We start from the raw sequence: 16,872 nt of genomic DNA on the forward strand, positions 1-16,872 counted from the left end.
AAACTCCATTCTGATGAGGATGTCCACTCCCACTCCTGCTTAGATGCACATAATTTCTAATCGATTAAAACATATTCAAAATACATGACCCAATACCCCCAACCACGCAAGTGTTGGGCCCAAAATCCCCATTCTCTATCATTCGTTTCGACCCAGTTTCATATCCAAAAAAAAAAAAAAAAAAAAAAAAAGGGAAATTGAAAGAAAGTGGTTAACAAGAAAACGAGAAAATATCCAGATTATTGATGTCCAGAAGCAGAGAAGAGAAGGCATTAAACAGCAGTTAAGATAACAAGAGTAAAATAACAACATCCAAAGTTCTCTAGACATAACAGAGATTAGAGAAGAAGATGGTACCCTACCATCTGTACCGAGGCCATTCTTGAAAGCCATTGAAGAAGAAGGGTCGGTGGTGAAATGTGATGGCAGAAAAATCACTTCCACTTCTTGAATTTGCCACCACCATGCTTCCCATGTTTGTGCTTCCCAAACTTCCCCTGCTTGAACTTTCCATGGTGCTTGAATTTTCCACCATGACCATGACCATGACCATGACCATATTGAGCAACGCCGTGGGGGTAATGACCAGCACCATGGGCGACATGGTGAGCTCCATATGCAGCTGCTGCAGCGGCAGCACCACCAGCCAGCATTCCTGCTACACCGTGACCTGCATTTAAGAATATTTGGAATCAGTAACTGTATAAAAGTTATGCAATCTAACCATAAACAGGATTAGGATACTCCAATGTTCCTGGGAAATTTTACTGAAGTTTTGCTTCAAAACAATTCTGTTGCTTACAGCAGCTTTCGGTCGAGGTAATTGAAATTAAAAACTTAACTAAATAAAAATAACGAACTAATGATCTAACAAGTTTTCCAGACAATTATATGTAAAATAGGATAAATACCTGAATGGTGTGGAGCAGAGGGTCCAGGATATGCACCAGGAGGATAGCCAGCTGGGGGGTAACCTTGGGCGGGGGGATATCCTTGGGGTGGATAGCCATGAGATGGAGGATACCCTCCAGGTGGGGGATACCCTCCAGGTGGTGGATAGCCTCCAGGCGGAGGATATCCCCCAGGAGGAGGATATCCAGCTCCATGAGCAACGCCATGAGCCAGATGCGAGAATAAACCTTTGTCAGATTCATCATGTTTATCTTTTCCACCCCCCATGGTTTATCAGCTAATAATGACTGAGAAATTGACGACAAACAGTCATATATATGAATATATCAAATTTTTTTATGGATCTGAACATAGTCCAGTATCAATTAGGGACGAAAAAATCTTGAATATTCAGGTAAATGCAACATCTATATTGATATACCAGACAGGTCTAAGCCCCGTAGTAGTTTAACATATTATGATGTCCTAACAAAACTTCTACACAGTTAAGAACATCGAAAACAGAGAAAGAAAGATATTCATGGACGAGGACAAACTTTTCCCGAAAAATGTTCTTTAAGAGCGGCAAAGTTAATGTAATATTTCTACCATGGAAATTTAAATGAGACAAATTTAGACAGAACTTTAAAATCTCAACTCATGTATACAATTCTTTTAAACTAAGGTGAACTTCATCTTTGCATCCTACATAATATCACTTCTAAAGATATGTGAGATTCAACTTTCCGTACGAGCGATGAAGACCGAGCATGACACAAAAATTGTTCGCATAAGACTAAGACTTACGCATTCGCAACCGATCACCGATTCAGACCGCGTAATCAATCACCGATTGTAAATTCACGATCTCAGCATATAACACACAGTCCAAAGCGCAGACAAATACACAAACAGATTTGAAATCAACATTTAAGACTCCCAATCCAAAACATTACCAATCCGATATGGAGATTCCAAGGATCAAACAACAAAAATCAATTCACAATTCATTAGAACGAATTTCTCCATTAAAAATCCACTACACACACCATAAATCATCATATTTCAACCAAAAGCTTCACCTAAAATCACGAATTCCAGATTCACAACAAATAAGGTAAAATCAAAGCATACATCCGCTACCGATACATATTTAGAGTTCCGATTTCTCTCTAACACACAGTTCAAAGCAAAATTCGAATTCATAGAAAACTCGTAAACGAGAGAGAGAGAGAGAACTTACCAATGAAACGATCTGGTTCTTGAAAGAGAGACGAGGAGAATTGAAATTTTGAAGAATTCCTTATAAGAGAGACGAGAAATAAAATATTTTTTGTTTTTTTCCCTTCATTTTGTCGCGCAAAGATAAAGTTAACGCGATTTCGACGCGTTCGAATATTCAAACAAACGCCTCTTTCGACACGTGGCGCTCATGTATTCGTCACACTTTCAATATATCTGTTGTTATTAAATATTCTTTTTGGATAAACTTCTAATGGCTTGATTTAGATCTGTACCAAAAATAATATTAATTTTAGATCATAATTTTAATTTTAATTCCGTAAAATTTAGAAAGTATTGTATTAGTCCTTTTGTGGCTTAATTTATTCCAAATCAAACCTTTAATATTCCTAAAATATTTTTTCAATTAAAATTTTAATTACGAAAATAACAAAAAATTATTTTTAATGTTCTTTTAGAATATAAAATTATCAAGTATTTTTTGAATTCATCAATATATGGACACGAGAATTGCTCAATTGATCGATCATGAATTTATTAATATCTAAAAAAATAAAAAGTAGACCCATTTGACTATTTAGAAAATAATAATAAATAGATTGTTAAATTAACTTAATTTTTAATTCATAGATTTTACAAAAAAAAAAAAAAAAAAAAAACCAAATATCCTAAAATAAAATAAATTTGATGGAATCAACTTGGAAAGGCCATCAAGAATGTGAATAAATGCCATTCCCACATACCATGATGAAGACATAGAAATTTCAAATAAATAAATATCTCAAGAGAGGCCCACTTCACGATGGCTTTATAGAGCTTTGACTTTTCGAGCATATGTATATGAATGTCAAACAAGGCTCTAAACTTCATATTTTTTATTCAACTTGTAATAGCCTAAGCCCACCGTGAGTTGATATTGTTCGCTTTGACCCGTCACGTATTGTCGTCAATCTCACGATTTTAAAACGTGTCTATTAGAGAAAAATGTCACTCTTATAAAAAATTAAAAGTTCAGAGATTAAATAGATACAAAGAAAATATAGAAGGGTTTTTTTTTTTTTTTTTTTTGAGTACATACAAAATAATTAATCTATTTGGTAAAAGAATATGTGATTTGTCATGGGGTGGTTGGTTGGTTTGGACCTTTGGATATATAATTATTACAATTTATGAGTAACTTACAAGTTAATTCTATTTAGAAATTAAAGGCTGGTTGAAAATTAGGGGTGGATTTGGATTTAGTCAAAAAAGATATACTATTGCTATTAAGTTTATTCAAGTTGAAAATTATTTTAATTTTATTTTTAATATTCGATTATTTAAATTAAGCCTCTTGTGATTTAATTAAAGTAGATGAGTTGAGGTGCGGTGGCCGATTTTGATAAATGGGAATATAAAATTATATAAAATACAAAATGACATTTCTTTTTATCCCTTCCTTTCAAATTTTCAATTTGAACCTCAATAGAGCAGTAATAAATTATTTTTAATACATATTTCTTTTTACAATATTCCAATTATTGATATTTATTGCAAAATTCATTAATTCTATTGGCAAATAGTTAAATAGTAATAACTCAATGTTGAATGGACTTTGGACTCGATTTTTGGTTGAAGTGAATGTTAGAAGGGTCGAGTTTGAACTTTTGACCTTAGAAGATTTTGGCTCGAGGAGATAGAATGTTATAGATAAGAAGGAACACAAGAGTAAAAAGGTCAAATATATCTTCATTGTTTTCATCCCTATCCTCGCCCTTGTTTTTTTTATTAAGTTGTGGTAGATTCAAAATTATCGGAATAATCTTTTACTTTTTAAAATTAATACAAAAGTTAACAAAGAAAATATTATATCATTAACCAAAAGGTGAACGATTGAATTTCTTTCGTTAGATACATTACCAATTCATTTCCAAAAATTACAAGACGAAAATAAACTCTATCCTCAACTACATTTATGTCCCAATAGGGCCTGAAATAAAAATTTTAAATGGGTGGCAATTCAAGTTCCTAAAACTATAATTTTACTAATATGACAATTTTTTAAAATCATTTGTTTACCTATTTAGACACTTTTACATCTGTTTCATAGAATCACATCTATTAATAGTATAATAACATGTGTAAATTAATGAAACATTCTATCAATAATATACATCTATCACAACAAGTAAAGGTTGGTCTAGATCAATTAGAGAAAAATTACCTAGAACAAGTAAACCATTGTAGTTGACTACCTAAGATTTAATATCCAACAAGGATACAAGTTACCTTGACAACTAAATATGGAGGGATCAATGGGCTGTTTCACAAGAACAGTCGATCTGCTGAAAGCTGGTAGATATCAAAGATCAGTAATAATAACATTAATAATATTAATAGATAGTAAGATCAATTGGATTTGCTTCTTTTTTTTTTTTTTTCCTTCTTTTCTCTCGCAAATCTAAAATCTTGTTATGAATGGAAGCACCCTTTGAGAAATCCATGTCTCGTGGGCCGTAGGGTCCATTCCGTGGAGAAAGATTAGGATCCATACCCACAAGGGCCTAGGAGAAAAGGGGCAAAACGTAATTTTTCTTAGTAACATGGTCAATTGGGAGAGAGAATTTACCTTGGTTAAAGACCGACCACTGCCCATTGCCATTGATGTCGGTTCTCAAATCAACCAATGGTCTACATCTAGTTAATTGATCGGCTTTTTACCTGCGGAATAATTATAAAAAAATCAATGCCAAAAATAGAAATGAGAGATCAAATTGAATTGGACGAACAATTGCATCAAAATTCATTTAATAGAAAACTATAAGATAACCATTTACACCAATATATTAATTTAAACCCAAAACTAATACATGACAATTGTGAGCAACTTACCCCCTAAGTCACCATTCACTTTTAATCTATAAATCTGCTCTAAAGGTTGGGGGATGTATTGGGCTCAAAACTGAGGAACCTTACAACTTTAAGAAGAAGTCGAACCTATGTTAGATAGGTCCGTTTGCTTATCCTTCGATACAAGCACATAAATTTATGCTATAAAACTTAAGGGCCATAGGTAGATGGAATCCCAGCCCAAGGAACTATCAAAAGAGAAAAATAATTGATAGTGAGACTATTCAGGACGGAATTTGCCAAGATCAATCTCCTAGCTTTCGAAAGAAGTCGGGTTCTCTCTCTCTCTCCATTTATCTAACTTAGCCTTGCTTTGTCCTCAAGCGAATCCCTGAAAGCAAACGATCGAAAATTTCCTCCTAAAGGAAAGCTTAGATAATTACAAGGTTGTGGGTAGTCTTTCCACAATGTAGTTGATATTCAACTTTTTGGATGTTGATGTTGGTGCCTATGAGGGCAGTTTTCGCCTTATTCATAGCTAGTCCCAAACCAAGAAGCAACAGATTTATGATGGACTACCAAGCTTTTAACATTCCCATCTACATTATCACAAAAGAAAAGCGTGTCATTTGAAAGCGGGTAGTTTCTACCAACGGGTTTCTGACCAAGAATTCCCTCAAAACTCTATTATAAATTCGTGAACCAAACACGTCTAGAGATAAGCTTCTATAACTCATTCCTTTGCATAAATCCAAATTGCTTAACTAAGACATACTAAAATCATAAGCTAAACGCACCTAGAGAACTTTCTAGGCATATATTCAACACACGTTCACCCCTAAAAATCTAAACTCAATACCCTTTGGAAGTCATTTCATGGAAATAAAGAAAGAAAAAGAAGAAAAGGGAATCCTAAAAGTTGAGGCATTAGATCAGTGGGACCATGGCAATATAATCAAACATGGGGCCTGGATTCTCTGCGGCAGTCTGCCAGTGTCTACTGATAAATTTAGACCGTCCACTCTTAATGGGTGCTCTTTTTCACTTTCTTTTTGTTACTAAAAAATGATAGATTAAAAATGAACCTAGATTGTCCGATTAAAAATGAACCTAGATTGTCCAATTAAAAAGAAAAATAAGTAGATGGCCTACAAGAAACCAGAGCAAATCCAGATAGATTATGGATGTCATGAGTGCCAAGGTCATAAATTTCAGGTCAGATCAGCATATGCTATAAAGTAAAGGGAGGATAATCTATTCTTCCAGATTCAGCAAAAGTATGATCTTCAGGTCAGAACAACCCACAAGCGCACTTGAAATAAAGATGTCAAGATGAACGAAAAGCAAAATATGGAATTAGCAGAGAGACACTTTCTAATCAGTCCTTCACAGATGAATTTATTAAATGTGGCTCACAGGTAAGGCCGCAAGTGCGAGTCTAACAAAACCACAGAGCAGCTTCTAGTTCCATTCATGAACTCAAAAGGCACATCCCTGCTGCAGTGACAGTGATATTGATTAGACTAAGCAAGATCAAAATCTGAAAAGCACAAGACTTTTGAAGAGGAATAGAAGAGCATAAAGAAGTAACCAAAATGGTCAGAGCCTATCCACTTTGACCTCGTTTGATCTCATGCCTAACATGTAGGATAAGGGGAAAAAAAATCATGTATATATAGAACATGATTAAAGCTTAGCAAGGTATTGTCTGAATAAACATAAATCAGAAAAGAAAAAGAGCAATGATGAAGGAAATGGATGAGCAAAATCAGTGCAGAGGGATTCAGATTTAGGTTATGGACATAGATTCAGTGATTTCACGTGTTGTTAAACATGAAATGAACAATGGAAAAACAAGGTAAATCCCTGATGACCAGATATCTTTTTGATGCTCCATTTCCATATTTCTTAGACTTGGACCATTGAATTGGGGAGAGAGAATGTTGTTAACCTCTGGCATCCCAACTCCGTCTTTACCATGTAGTGATGCTTTTAAGCTTTCCTCCTAGATCTCGTCCTTTCTGATCTCAGGGCTCAGCATACCAAAGAACTTTTCAACACATCTACCATATCGAAAAGAAATACACCGAAAATATTTCTATCTTTTACAGAACAAGCCAAATCTACAATTAACGTGAGGCTAAAAAAATTGATTGGGAACAGAAATTCAAGCAAGAACAAGACTATTTCAAGGATGAAATCTAAAACTTTAAGCCCAATAACTAAAAGGTATCGTGTATCATGAGTAATAATTCCAGTGTTTTAGGAGTATGCCAATAATTTAAAGCAACATTTGTTTGATTGTAAGATTTGCTTCCATCCAGTTTGACCAGTTTGAGTTCTTCAGGATCTCCAAGTTTGAACCGACCTTCTCCCCTTCTCTTCCCGAAGGAACAGTTAACTCAAATTCTCAACATACTAGATACCTGCTATAACACTTCCTTTATCTTTCAGTAATCAGAACACACAGAAATTTTTCATCTGCTCAAACAAACAAACCACTAAATTAATGAATCTCTTTTACTTCTCTCCAATTCCAGTCTCCCCTTTTCTCCCATAGGCGTTTGTCAATTTCGGCACTACAGTCACATTCTTCCTTTTCTTTTAAAAGTACAACTACCACCTGCCACAAATCATTAATCTTAAAGGCTTAAAAGTTGCCCCACAACATAGTTCAACATTAAGATTGGAATATTATCTTACCAATCACTCTCAACCAACATGTCTCTCTCCACTTGAACCCCACTCATTAAGAGGGAAATTTGTAACTTTCTATAGAAAAATAATTCTACTCAATGTCGTATCTTAAGGCAATATGATGATACAAATACTAAGGTAGTGGGAACAGGAATAAAGCAGATCGATCCCCTATTAGCAAAGAATTTTTATTCCAACTAATCTGATAGCAGAGAATATAACGTCTGAATAAGGATTTACATTAATGCAGTACCTAAAAGTCAGCACTAAATAAGCAATAGCAATCAAAAGATGTGTTTCGAAGCAAACAAACGTACAATGCAACTGATGAAAGTGTTGTATTAACAACAAGAATTTACAGAACTAAAGACAAGTTCACAACAAGCAATAATAACAGCGATACATATACATCAGTACAAACTAGAAGGTAGAGGAAAAAGAGGCTGGTCATAAAGAACGGGAAGCAGAAAGTAGTTGAACTCAGAAATTGAATCTCACATATACAATATATTAGGTTTCCTCATCGGAACATCACAACATAATAACCTAAGATCCAATACTTGAAGAAAGGGTAACCGTTCCTGAAATTGCCGAGTCGTAAAAATTTTCTAAAGGTATGAGGCAGACAATTTCATCAGAAACTAGTAACTTAAAAATACTAAAATCACGAACAAGAGATGAACCTGAGGTTGATCGAGCTTGAGGAACGTGGAAATTAAGATCGGAATTTCGCCGCGGGAAGAAACGAAGAAGAATGCCGCGGAACTTGCAGAGATGAATATGCACATTCATTTACTCTCGGCAGTGAATTTGTCCTAACGTAAAAAATTATTAATAATAAAGTTAAAAAAAAAAAAAAAAAAAAAAATAAATTGTTATTTTTTAAAAAATTCACACAATTTTAGTCGTATTATTTTTTTTTAATTTCAATATGGTAAATTTTTCATATTTAATAAGACATCAAACATAAACTAAATTAGGATAGCGCACAATTGAACTTAAATAGTAATTAAATTTTTTTATTATATTTTACGACATCATTGGTTGATTCTGTTAGACGAACATGACTCTCCACGATGATATGATATTGTCCACTTTGAGCCTAAGTTCTCATGGCTTTGGGCTTCCCCAAAAGACCTCGTACCAATGAAGAGTATATTCTTATATTATAAACCCATGATCATTTCCTAAATTAACAAAGTACGTCGAGGCTCCTCATGACTATTCCCTAAATTAACCAATGTGGGACACTTGCATTTAACACCTCCCTTCAACAAAGTACGTCGAGGCTCGACTCCTTTGGAGTCTTAGTCATTTTTTACTGCCTTCGTACCTTCGAGGAGGCTTGACTCCTTTTTTCTTTTTGGAGTCCTTTGTTCGATATTCGAGGATTTGTCAATCTATTGGCACGACTAAGTTTAGGGCATGACTCTGATACCATGTTACACGAACACGACTTTCCACAATCGTATGATATTGTCCACTTTGAGCATAAGCTCTCATGGGTTTGCTTTCGGCTTCCTCAAAAGACCTTATACCAATGAAGAGTGTATTTTTAGATTATAAACTCATGATCATTCTCTAAATTAAATGGGACACTTTCATCTAACAGATTCCACGATTTATTTTATAAAAAATTGTCAGGTTTATTTGTATAAGTTGATAATTCAATCTGGTACAACTTCAATATATATCGGTATATATTTTGAAATTTATAGTTTATCTCAAAATATTTTTAAACTTTAAAAAATTTCGATAACTTCAAAATAGTATATTCTTAAACATTTAAAATCTTTATTAACATTCTTAATTTTTAAAATAATTTTAAATTTTTTTAAAAACTTAAGAAACACGAACTTACTTTAAAAAAAAAAATTCAAGAACATCCTTATTATTAGTATTACGTTTAAAAAATACTAATTGATTTTTAAAACTAACATTACAAAGTTTAGAGATAATCTTGAGGTGTTGATAGCAGAGTCTTGTTAAGGTTCCAGCAATGGAATAGAACTTTCGGATTGAATGAGAGAGGTTCCGGATTCAATGAATTTACTCGACGACTGAAGGGTTGAACTAACTATTTTACGGTCTCTCATTGTTGAGCTCTCCTCTTTATTCTTGCTTGAACCCGGTAACTAGGTCTTTCTTTGATTCTTTCTCTGATCCTTTCTTGCTTGAACCCGGTAACTAGGTCTTTTATTCTTTCTCTGATCTGGATCCGGGTAGTACCAGGACCCTTGTGCTCCCTTGATCAGAGAAAGCTGTCTCTCTGTCAGCCAGCCCTATGTATGTGTATGACAACTATAAATGAGCCTTGCGATGAGACACTGACATTTCCGTAAAGTGAACGTGCTCATTGAGCAGCTTCCAAAAGAGAGGGGAAGAACTGCCACAGGGTTCTAATTACATCTTTCTTGTCTTGCTTTTGTCTGCTTGTTTTGAAAGCTTGAAACGACAGACAAGTGGTGACTATGAGACGGCTCGTTCATATATAGATAAATATGTATTTTTTAATTTTTAACATTTTCAAATAAATCAATGGTATTTTAAAATTTTCACTTGTATTTTTTTTAATATAGTTGAACTTTTTAAAAAGTAAAGAGTATTTTCGAAATACTATTAATAGTTTATTTTTTAAATTAACTAAAATTAATATTTTTGAGAATTTTTTAAAAATTTAAATATATTATTGAACTTGATTTTTATTAATTTAGACCTCGTTTTGAAAAAATGTTGAGAGCCCAGGAGAAGCCCAAATCAAACGACATGTCGGCGCAGAGTCTCATGCTTACGTGGGAGTGATTTCGTGATTGTGCGCGCGTGCCTTTTAATCTAAATATTATCGTTGTTATTATTATTATGATAAACTCAGATATTCTTTTTCCAATTATCAATTATTCCTTTTCCCCACTTGCAATAGTTGCAAACAAAACCTAAAATCTTTATTAATTAATTATTTTATTTTATTCGTATTGCGCCGACAAGTCTCACTCATTTATTTATATAATCACTTGCAATTAAATTATTGGTGGTGTTTATGGGTTAGGTTTAATCCGATATTATTTTTAGATTCAACTCAATTATTTTCCCGTATTTTATTTTTTAAATATTTTAAAAAATTATGTATGGCGAATGTTAGACGAACACGACTCTCCACAATGGTATGATATTGTCCACTTTGAGCATAAGCTCTCATGGCTTTGCTTTGGGCTTCCCAAAAGTCCTCATTCCCATGGAGAGTGTATTCTTACATTATAAACCCATAACCATTCCCTAAATTAACCGATGTGGGACTTTTTCCCAAAAGGCCTCATTCCCATAGAGAGTGTATTCTTACATTATAAACCCATGACCATTCCCTAAATTAACCGATGTGGGACTTTCATCATCCAACACCTCCCCTCGAACAAAGCACGCCTCCCCTTAACCGAGGCTCGACTCCTTTGGAGTCTTAGTCATTTTTGACTGCCTTCGTACCTTCGAGGAGTCTTGACTCCTTTTTTCTTTTTGGAGTCCTTTGTTCGACATTCGAGGATTTGCCAATCTATTGGCACGGCTAAGTTTAGGGCATGACTCTGATACCATGTTAGACGAACACGACTCTCCACAATGGTATGATATTGTCCACTTTGAGCGTAAGCTCTCATGGCTTTACTTTGGGCTTCCCCAAAAGGCCTCATCCCAATGGAGAGTGTATTCTTACATTATAAACCCATGACTATTCCCTAAATTAACCGATGTGGGACTTTCATCATCCAACAGCGAAATAATAAATAATAAATAAATAAATATATATATATATAGAAAAAGTTTAAAAATATTTTTATAAAATGAACAATAAATTATTCGGGTGGGTTCAATTCACCTCAGTCTAGTTATATGGAACCTATGAACCAACCCAAGTTTAATTTTTCGAGTTATTGAGTATTTTGAACACTTTAGAACACTAATTTAAATGACATCATATGCAAGTTATGGGAATATTTGCTCTATGGACTTACCATTAAAAACAATCTATTTAATCATGGCGAACCTAAAATGGCATAAATAAAAACAAATGGGAATACGTTTATGCCTTTCGCCGACCACTTTTATTTGGAATAGATCCTCTTCCTGCTCGAATATTCTTTGACATCATTAGGGTATTTCATCATAAATTTTATCTTTGAATTTGAGGGTAAAAAGCTCGCTTGTTATACGGGATTCGACGTGTCCAATAGAGCGAAGCGGCATTCCGTTTTGTTCGGGGAAATTCTTTTGCTACACTACACAACATGAGTGACGGGTGAAGTTGAAGCAGACACAATCAATGTAAAAAATCTTTCTCGAAATCAAGTACAGGCAACTCGTGTTACTTTGAAATTCGATAGGTTTTTCGTAGTAGTTATAAATAATTCTCATCTACCTTCTCTTTTTAGATCACGGTACTCATCTCAATCTCAATCACCATGTTGGAAATTCCTCTTAGTTTACGTTATCTTAACGAGCACTAATTCAACTTGAACTCTTTCATTAGGGTTTTTATCTCTATCACGATTCTTATAATATCTTAGACAATCTCTTCTAATCTAATAAAGAATCTTACTGATTTCACGTAAAATGATTTTAGGGGGCGTGTTAAGCTTGGGTCAATGACCATAATTAACGACTATGTAAATGTAATATAAAAGTAAATAAAAGTCTTAAAATACATTAAAAAAATACTATAACTCTTGATTCTTCGTTAATATGACATGAATTGCAAGATCTTGTGATAATTTGAACATTATTTTCTCCACGTGTTCCTAAAAGCTTATAACGCATTATTGATGCCTTGTTTATATCACATTGTTTCAAAATAATCATCGGACACAGATTCAAATATCTACTTATCCCTAATAAATGTCAAATACAAAATAGATACTTTACGATGTTTCTCTCATACATGTTTTTATGACTCGATCATAAAAACTCTAAAGTCAAACATGTTTGGTTTGAAGCAATCGTTTATTAGATGATCTCTAATGTATGAAGATGATTTTTGTTCGAGAAATAAGGAACCGAGTTATGTTGTAAAGTCATTAGGTAACGAGTTTCAATTTTAAATTATGATCCAAATCTTGAACGTGGGTCGATTTTATATCGGAGTGAGTGAGTTGAGGTGGGTGTGTGGAAGCACGAACAAAAAGAGGCCAATGAGAGAAACAAGAGAGAGAAAGAGAGAGACACGCGTGAGATTCATCTCTGCGAGTTGGCCTCTCCTGTCTCTAACAAAATCTTTCTTTATAAAATACAATTATATATATATATATATATATATATAGCTTACCCTTTTAATATATGCTTACTTGTCATTCCACTCTCTCTTGGTCGACATGGTTTGGTGCCTATGCCACCATTCTCTTTTTTTGCATGTAAAATGTGTTACTTTTTTGTTCTTTTCTTTTGCAAATTTTTCATTTCTCCATATTAATCAATTATTTCTAGTCCCTACCCTATATTTTTAGGGCATGTGTCCTTTTCTCGAGCACACGGAATTATAATGAGCTTTATCTTATTCACCTCACAAAACATTCTGTTCACTGTTTTAAAATAAACTATAAAATTAGCCAATATAGGCTTCTCTTCAAGATTTTAAAACGTGTACAGTAGAAAGAGGTTTTCACACCCTACACTCTTATAAACAATGTTTCGTTCCTGTGAATGTTTGATTAATCCACCACACCTAAATGGTGTGAAAGTTATCTTATTTATAATCAAATGAATTACAAGGATATGGAAATAGTAATAAATGGAAAGATACCTATGATAATAAGGCAAATGTCTAATATTTGCCTTATAATAAAATATCAAATATAATATATATGGTAAACTATAATTTATTACTAAATATCCTTAACACCCCACCGCAAGCTAAGCGTCGGATTTAAACGAACGTGAAGCTTGAATCTGAAAAATTCAAAGAGGTTGAGAAACACTTTTCATGAAGATGCTAACAACCCGGTTCTTGGCCATCAAAAATTGCAGAGGGATCGCCGCTCAGCGGCGATGCTGCCTTGGCTTCAGCGAGAATATGTCTAACCCATGAAGAGGGATTGTCGCTTAGCGACGATGCTGCCTTGGCTCTGGTGAGAATATTTCTAACCCCAAGAAGTAGAAGGGGAAACCTAGAGCAAGGGACAAATACAATGTTGAAGCCGGAAGAGTCGCCACATTGGGCGAAGGAGCCAATTTTGGCGAGAAGGGCAGTCGGAAGAGTCGCCTCATCGGGCAAAGAAGCCAATTTTGGCAGGAAGGGCGGCGGCAACTTGGTTGGCGAATAGGCCAGTGCGGCACCCAGATTCCGAAGGTAAATCTCTGCAAAAGGTTGATAGGTTTAGGTTAGAGTTTATGTGAAGGATGAAGGTTGATTGAGAAGAAAATGAGAGAGACTATATTGGCCAAGGGGAAAACCGATTTGGTTGGAAAAGGTGAGGTTATATGTACAGAGTATGACGAAAGGTGATTTGGAGGTCAATAGGGTGGAGCCGAAGAGTAATCAATCGGCTCCGACTACGGCAGCCATGAAGACTACCCCTGCGGCGTCAAAACCAGCAGGGGTGGTGGAGAAGAAGATTAGAGGATTCAAAAGCCATTGAAAAGAAAGGATGGGGGTTGTTAAACCGAGAGGGCTCTGATACCATGTGAATGTTTGATTAATCCACCACACCTAAATGGTGTGAAAGTTATCTTATTTATAATCAAATGAATTACAAGGATATGGAAATAGTAATAAATGGAAAGATACCTATGATAATAAGGCAAATGTCTAATATTTGCCTTATAATAAAATATCAAATATAATATATATGGTAAACTATAATTTATTACTAAATATCCTTAACAGTTCCCCTTTTCAACTATTGTGGAATCTCACATACTTAAACTGACGTATACTTTTAAAAGTATGTCATTTTAAGAGGTGTTACAATAAATTATTTATATCACATGGGTTACATTTTATAATAAAATTCTCGTATCTTATATCGTCATGTTTCCATTACCCTAAACTACACATAAATACAAACTATAGAGTTATTTTTGTATAAAAAAAGAAATGAAATATGACATATTTGAAGATAATATAAATTAAATGAGTTGCAATCAGTTGGAGCATCATTCCATTAATGTTCGAGTGGTCATCCACCTCAAAAATGGATTCTCTATGCATGCCTCATACACATTTATGTAACCCGTCAAGATTTAAAATTTAGATCTTCGCACTCGTGTGAAACAGACATTGAAAAGATATCGATGTGCTAACAAATATATGTTTCGTATGCATATTGGTTACTTTTTTTTGTCCCCTAATCATCCCGTAATTCACTGAAAGCTTGTCCGTCTTCCTAATTAAAAGTAGGTCGAGTAAATTGACTAATAAGATTTTTTTCCATTTCGTCAATTATAATTTTTATCTTTTTTTTTTTTTTTTTTTTTTTTTTTCATTTTTCTCCAATTTNAAAATTAAAGCAAAAAAGAAAAGGAAATCTTTTTTTAATTTTTTTGTGCGTGACACGTTTCGAAATCCTAACTAAACTCTGGAACTGACTAAACGACAAAGCTCAATTTCTACTGAAGGACGATCTTACCCTCCACACCACGTTCAAATAAAAAAACTGGAGATTTATTTCTGACCGTCCGATTGAAAAATGAGTATTAAATATTAGAGATATTGTTGTGTGTAGATTTAGATAAAGATATGCGCATGATGCAAATAGTACTGTGGGCTTGGCCCACGGCCCACTAACCACAACTTTGTAATAAATAAATCATGAGTAAATTGATTTTTTTTTTTTTTAAATATATATAAAATATGTAATTTTATATTCGCATGCACTGAGATCGTACGGCTCTCAATTCCTTTGTTTGACCCCACCAATTTCTGATTTTGTTCCCACAAATATTTTTTGGTAATATTTTATTAGTTAAATTTAAATTTTAAATTTTATGTCTATTTAATTATTATACCTTAAAAAAATAAAAAATTTATATAGCTACTATTTTTTAAAAAATTAAATTTATACTTATAGATATAAATCTCGATTATTTTATATTACGAGATGATTCATAATTACGTTTAGTCATCTGTAAATTTTAAAAACCTCTTTGTGTCGATTTTTTATTAGACAATATTTTTAGTTGAAATATTTTAGAATAATTTAATATATATAGATAGTCAACTTTCAATTATTAAAAAAACTTTGAATTTTTTTTTTTTTTTATAAATTTCTTAATTTACTGTAATGACGCGGTGTTTTAATATATAATTAATGAGCTGCTGTCATCGAAAAGGAACAAAAACTGATTTGATTTATCGAAAAAATTGTAACTTCAAATGACAACTCAATCAAAATCAAAGTGATAATTTATGCTAAACTTTTCGGTTTTGACAAGACGACGCATGATTTTAATTGTGTGTACTAACTGTAAAATAAGTATATGGACCCTTGTAAATTTTAGAAATATTCAGGTAGTTGGAGAGTTCTTAACAGTCTCCACACACAATAACTTGACATATTTTATCTACCGATTACTGTGATACAAATGCATACTCTGTCAATTAAGCCAGTTGACTGTTAAAAGTTAATTGACAACTCTTTAATCATCTTATATTGTATAATTACAAGGAAAACGACCTTGTATCACGTCTAAATATTATGATTATACACTAAAATCAAATAGCTATTTACCAAATAATTTCGATAAGTTATAGTTTAGGAAGAGTTTCAAAATAGCTACTTAAATCAATCTCGAAAACTTCTGATCACTATGATCAGTCTAGAACGATCGAATCGAACTAGATCCGTTGTCCAAACCTAGATGAATATAAAACTAACTTAAAATGGAATATTGTTTTAATGAAGTTGTAACATTTAAGGCAATGACATGATTGGAAAACATAGTGGTTTTGACCAAAAGATGAACACAATAATTGAAGAGTGAAATGAAAGGCTTGTAAATGCCACCAACCACATTCACTTCAAAGTGTAAAAGCGTTAGAGAGAGTTGTCTTGTGCCTCTAGGTATTCTCTACCTATTTACCTGTGTCGGTTTCGAGTATAGGTACCTTTTTGTTGAATGTCGTTCGAGTTTTTCTTGAGAGTATGACATGGGTTACTTCAGAGTTGTAGCGCCTAGTACTCTAACATTGGTTCGAGGTATTTTCTCTACCCCTTCTTACCCTGAAAATAACAC

The 16,872-nt window shown here is 33.6% G+C and overlaps 1 protein-coding gene across 2 annotated transcripts; it reads right to left on the reverse strand.

Moving 5' to 3' along the window:
- Positions 1–214: 214 nt before the first annotated feature.
- On the reverse strand, positions 215–14,104 carry LOC111481715 (glycine-rich protein A3-like). 2 transcript variants are annotated; one of them, XM_023127300.1, is made up of 4 exons: positions 14,092–14,104; positions 2,135–2,146; positions 912–1,199; positions 215–670 (listed from the first exon to the last, which is right to left on the reverse strand). In XM_023127300.1, the coding sequence occupies exons 3-4, from the start codon at positions 1,177–1,179 to the stop codon at positions 435–437; spliced, it is 504 nt and encodes a 167-aa protein (XP_022983068.1). In that variant the 5' UTR covers positions 1,180–1,199; positions 2,135–2,146; positions 14,092–14,104; the 3' UTR covers positions 215–434. The 2 variants fall into 2 exon arrangements, with proteins under 2 accessions (XP_022983068.1, XP_022983060.1); XM_023127292.1 differs by lacking the exon at positions 14,092–14,104 and having other exon boundaries at positions 2,135–2,227.
- Positions 14,105–16,872: the final 2,768 nt, after the last annotated feature.

This window comes from Cucurbita maxima, unplaced genomic scaffold (genome assembly GCF_002738345.1).
Source record: "Cucurbita maxima cultivar Rimu unplaced genomic scaffold, Cmax_1.0 Cma_Scf00001, whole genome shotgun sequence".
Lineage (NCBI taxonomy): Eukaryota > Viridiplantae > Streptophyta > Magnoliopsida > Cucurbitales > Cucurbitaceae > Cucurbita > Cucurbita maxima.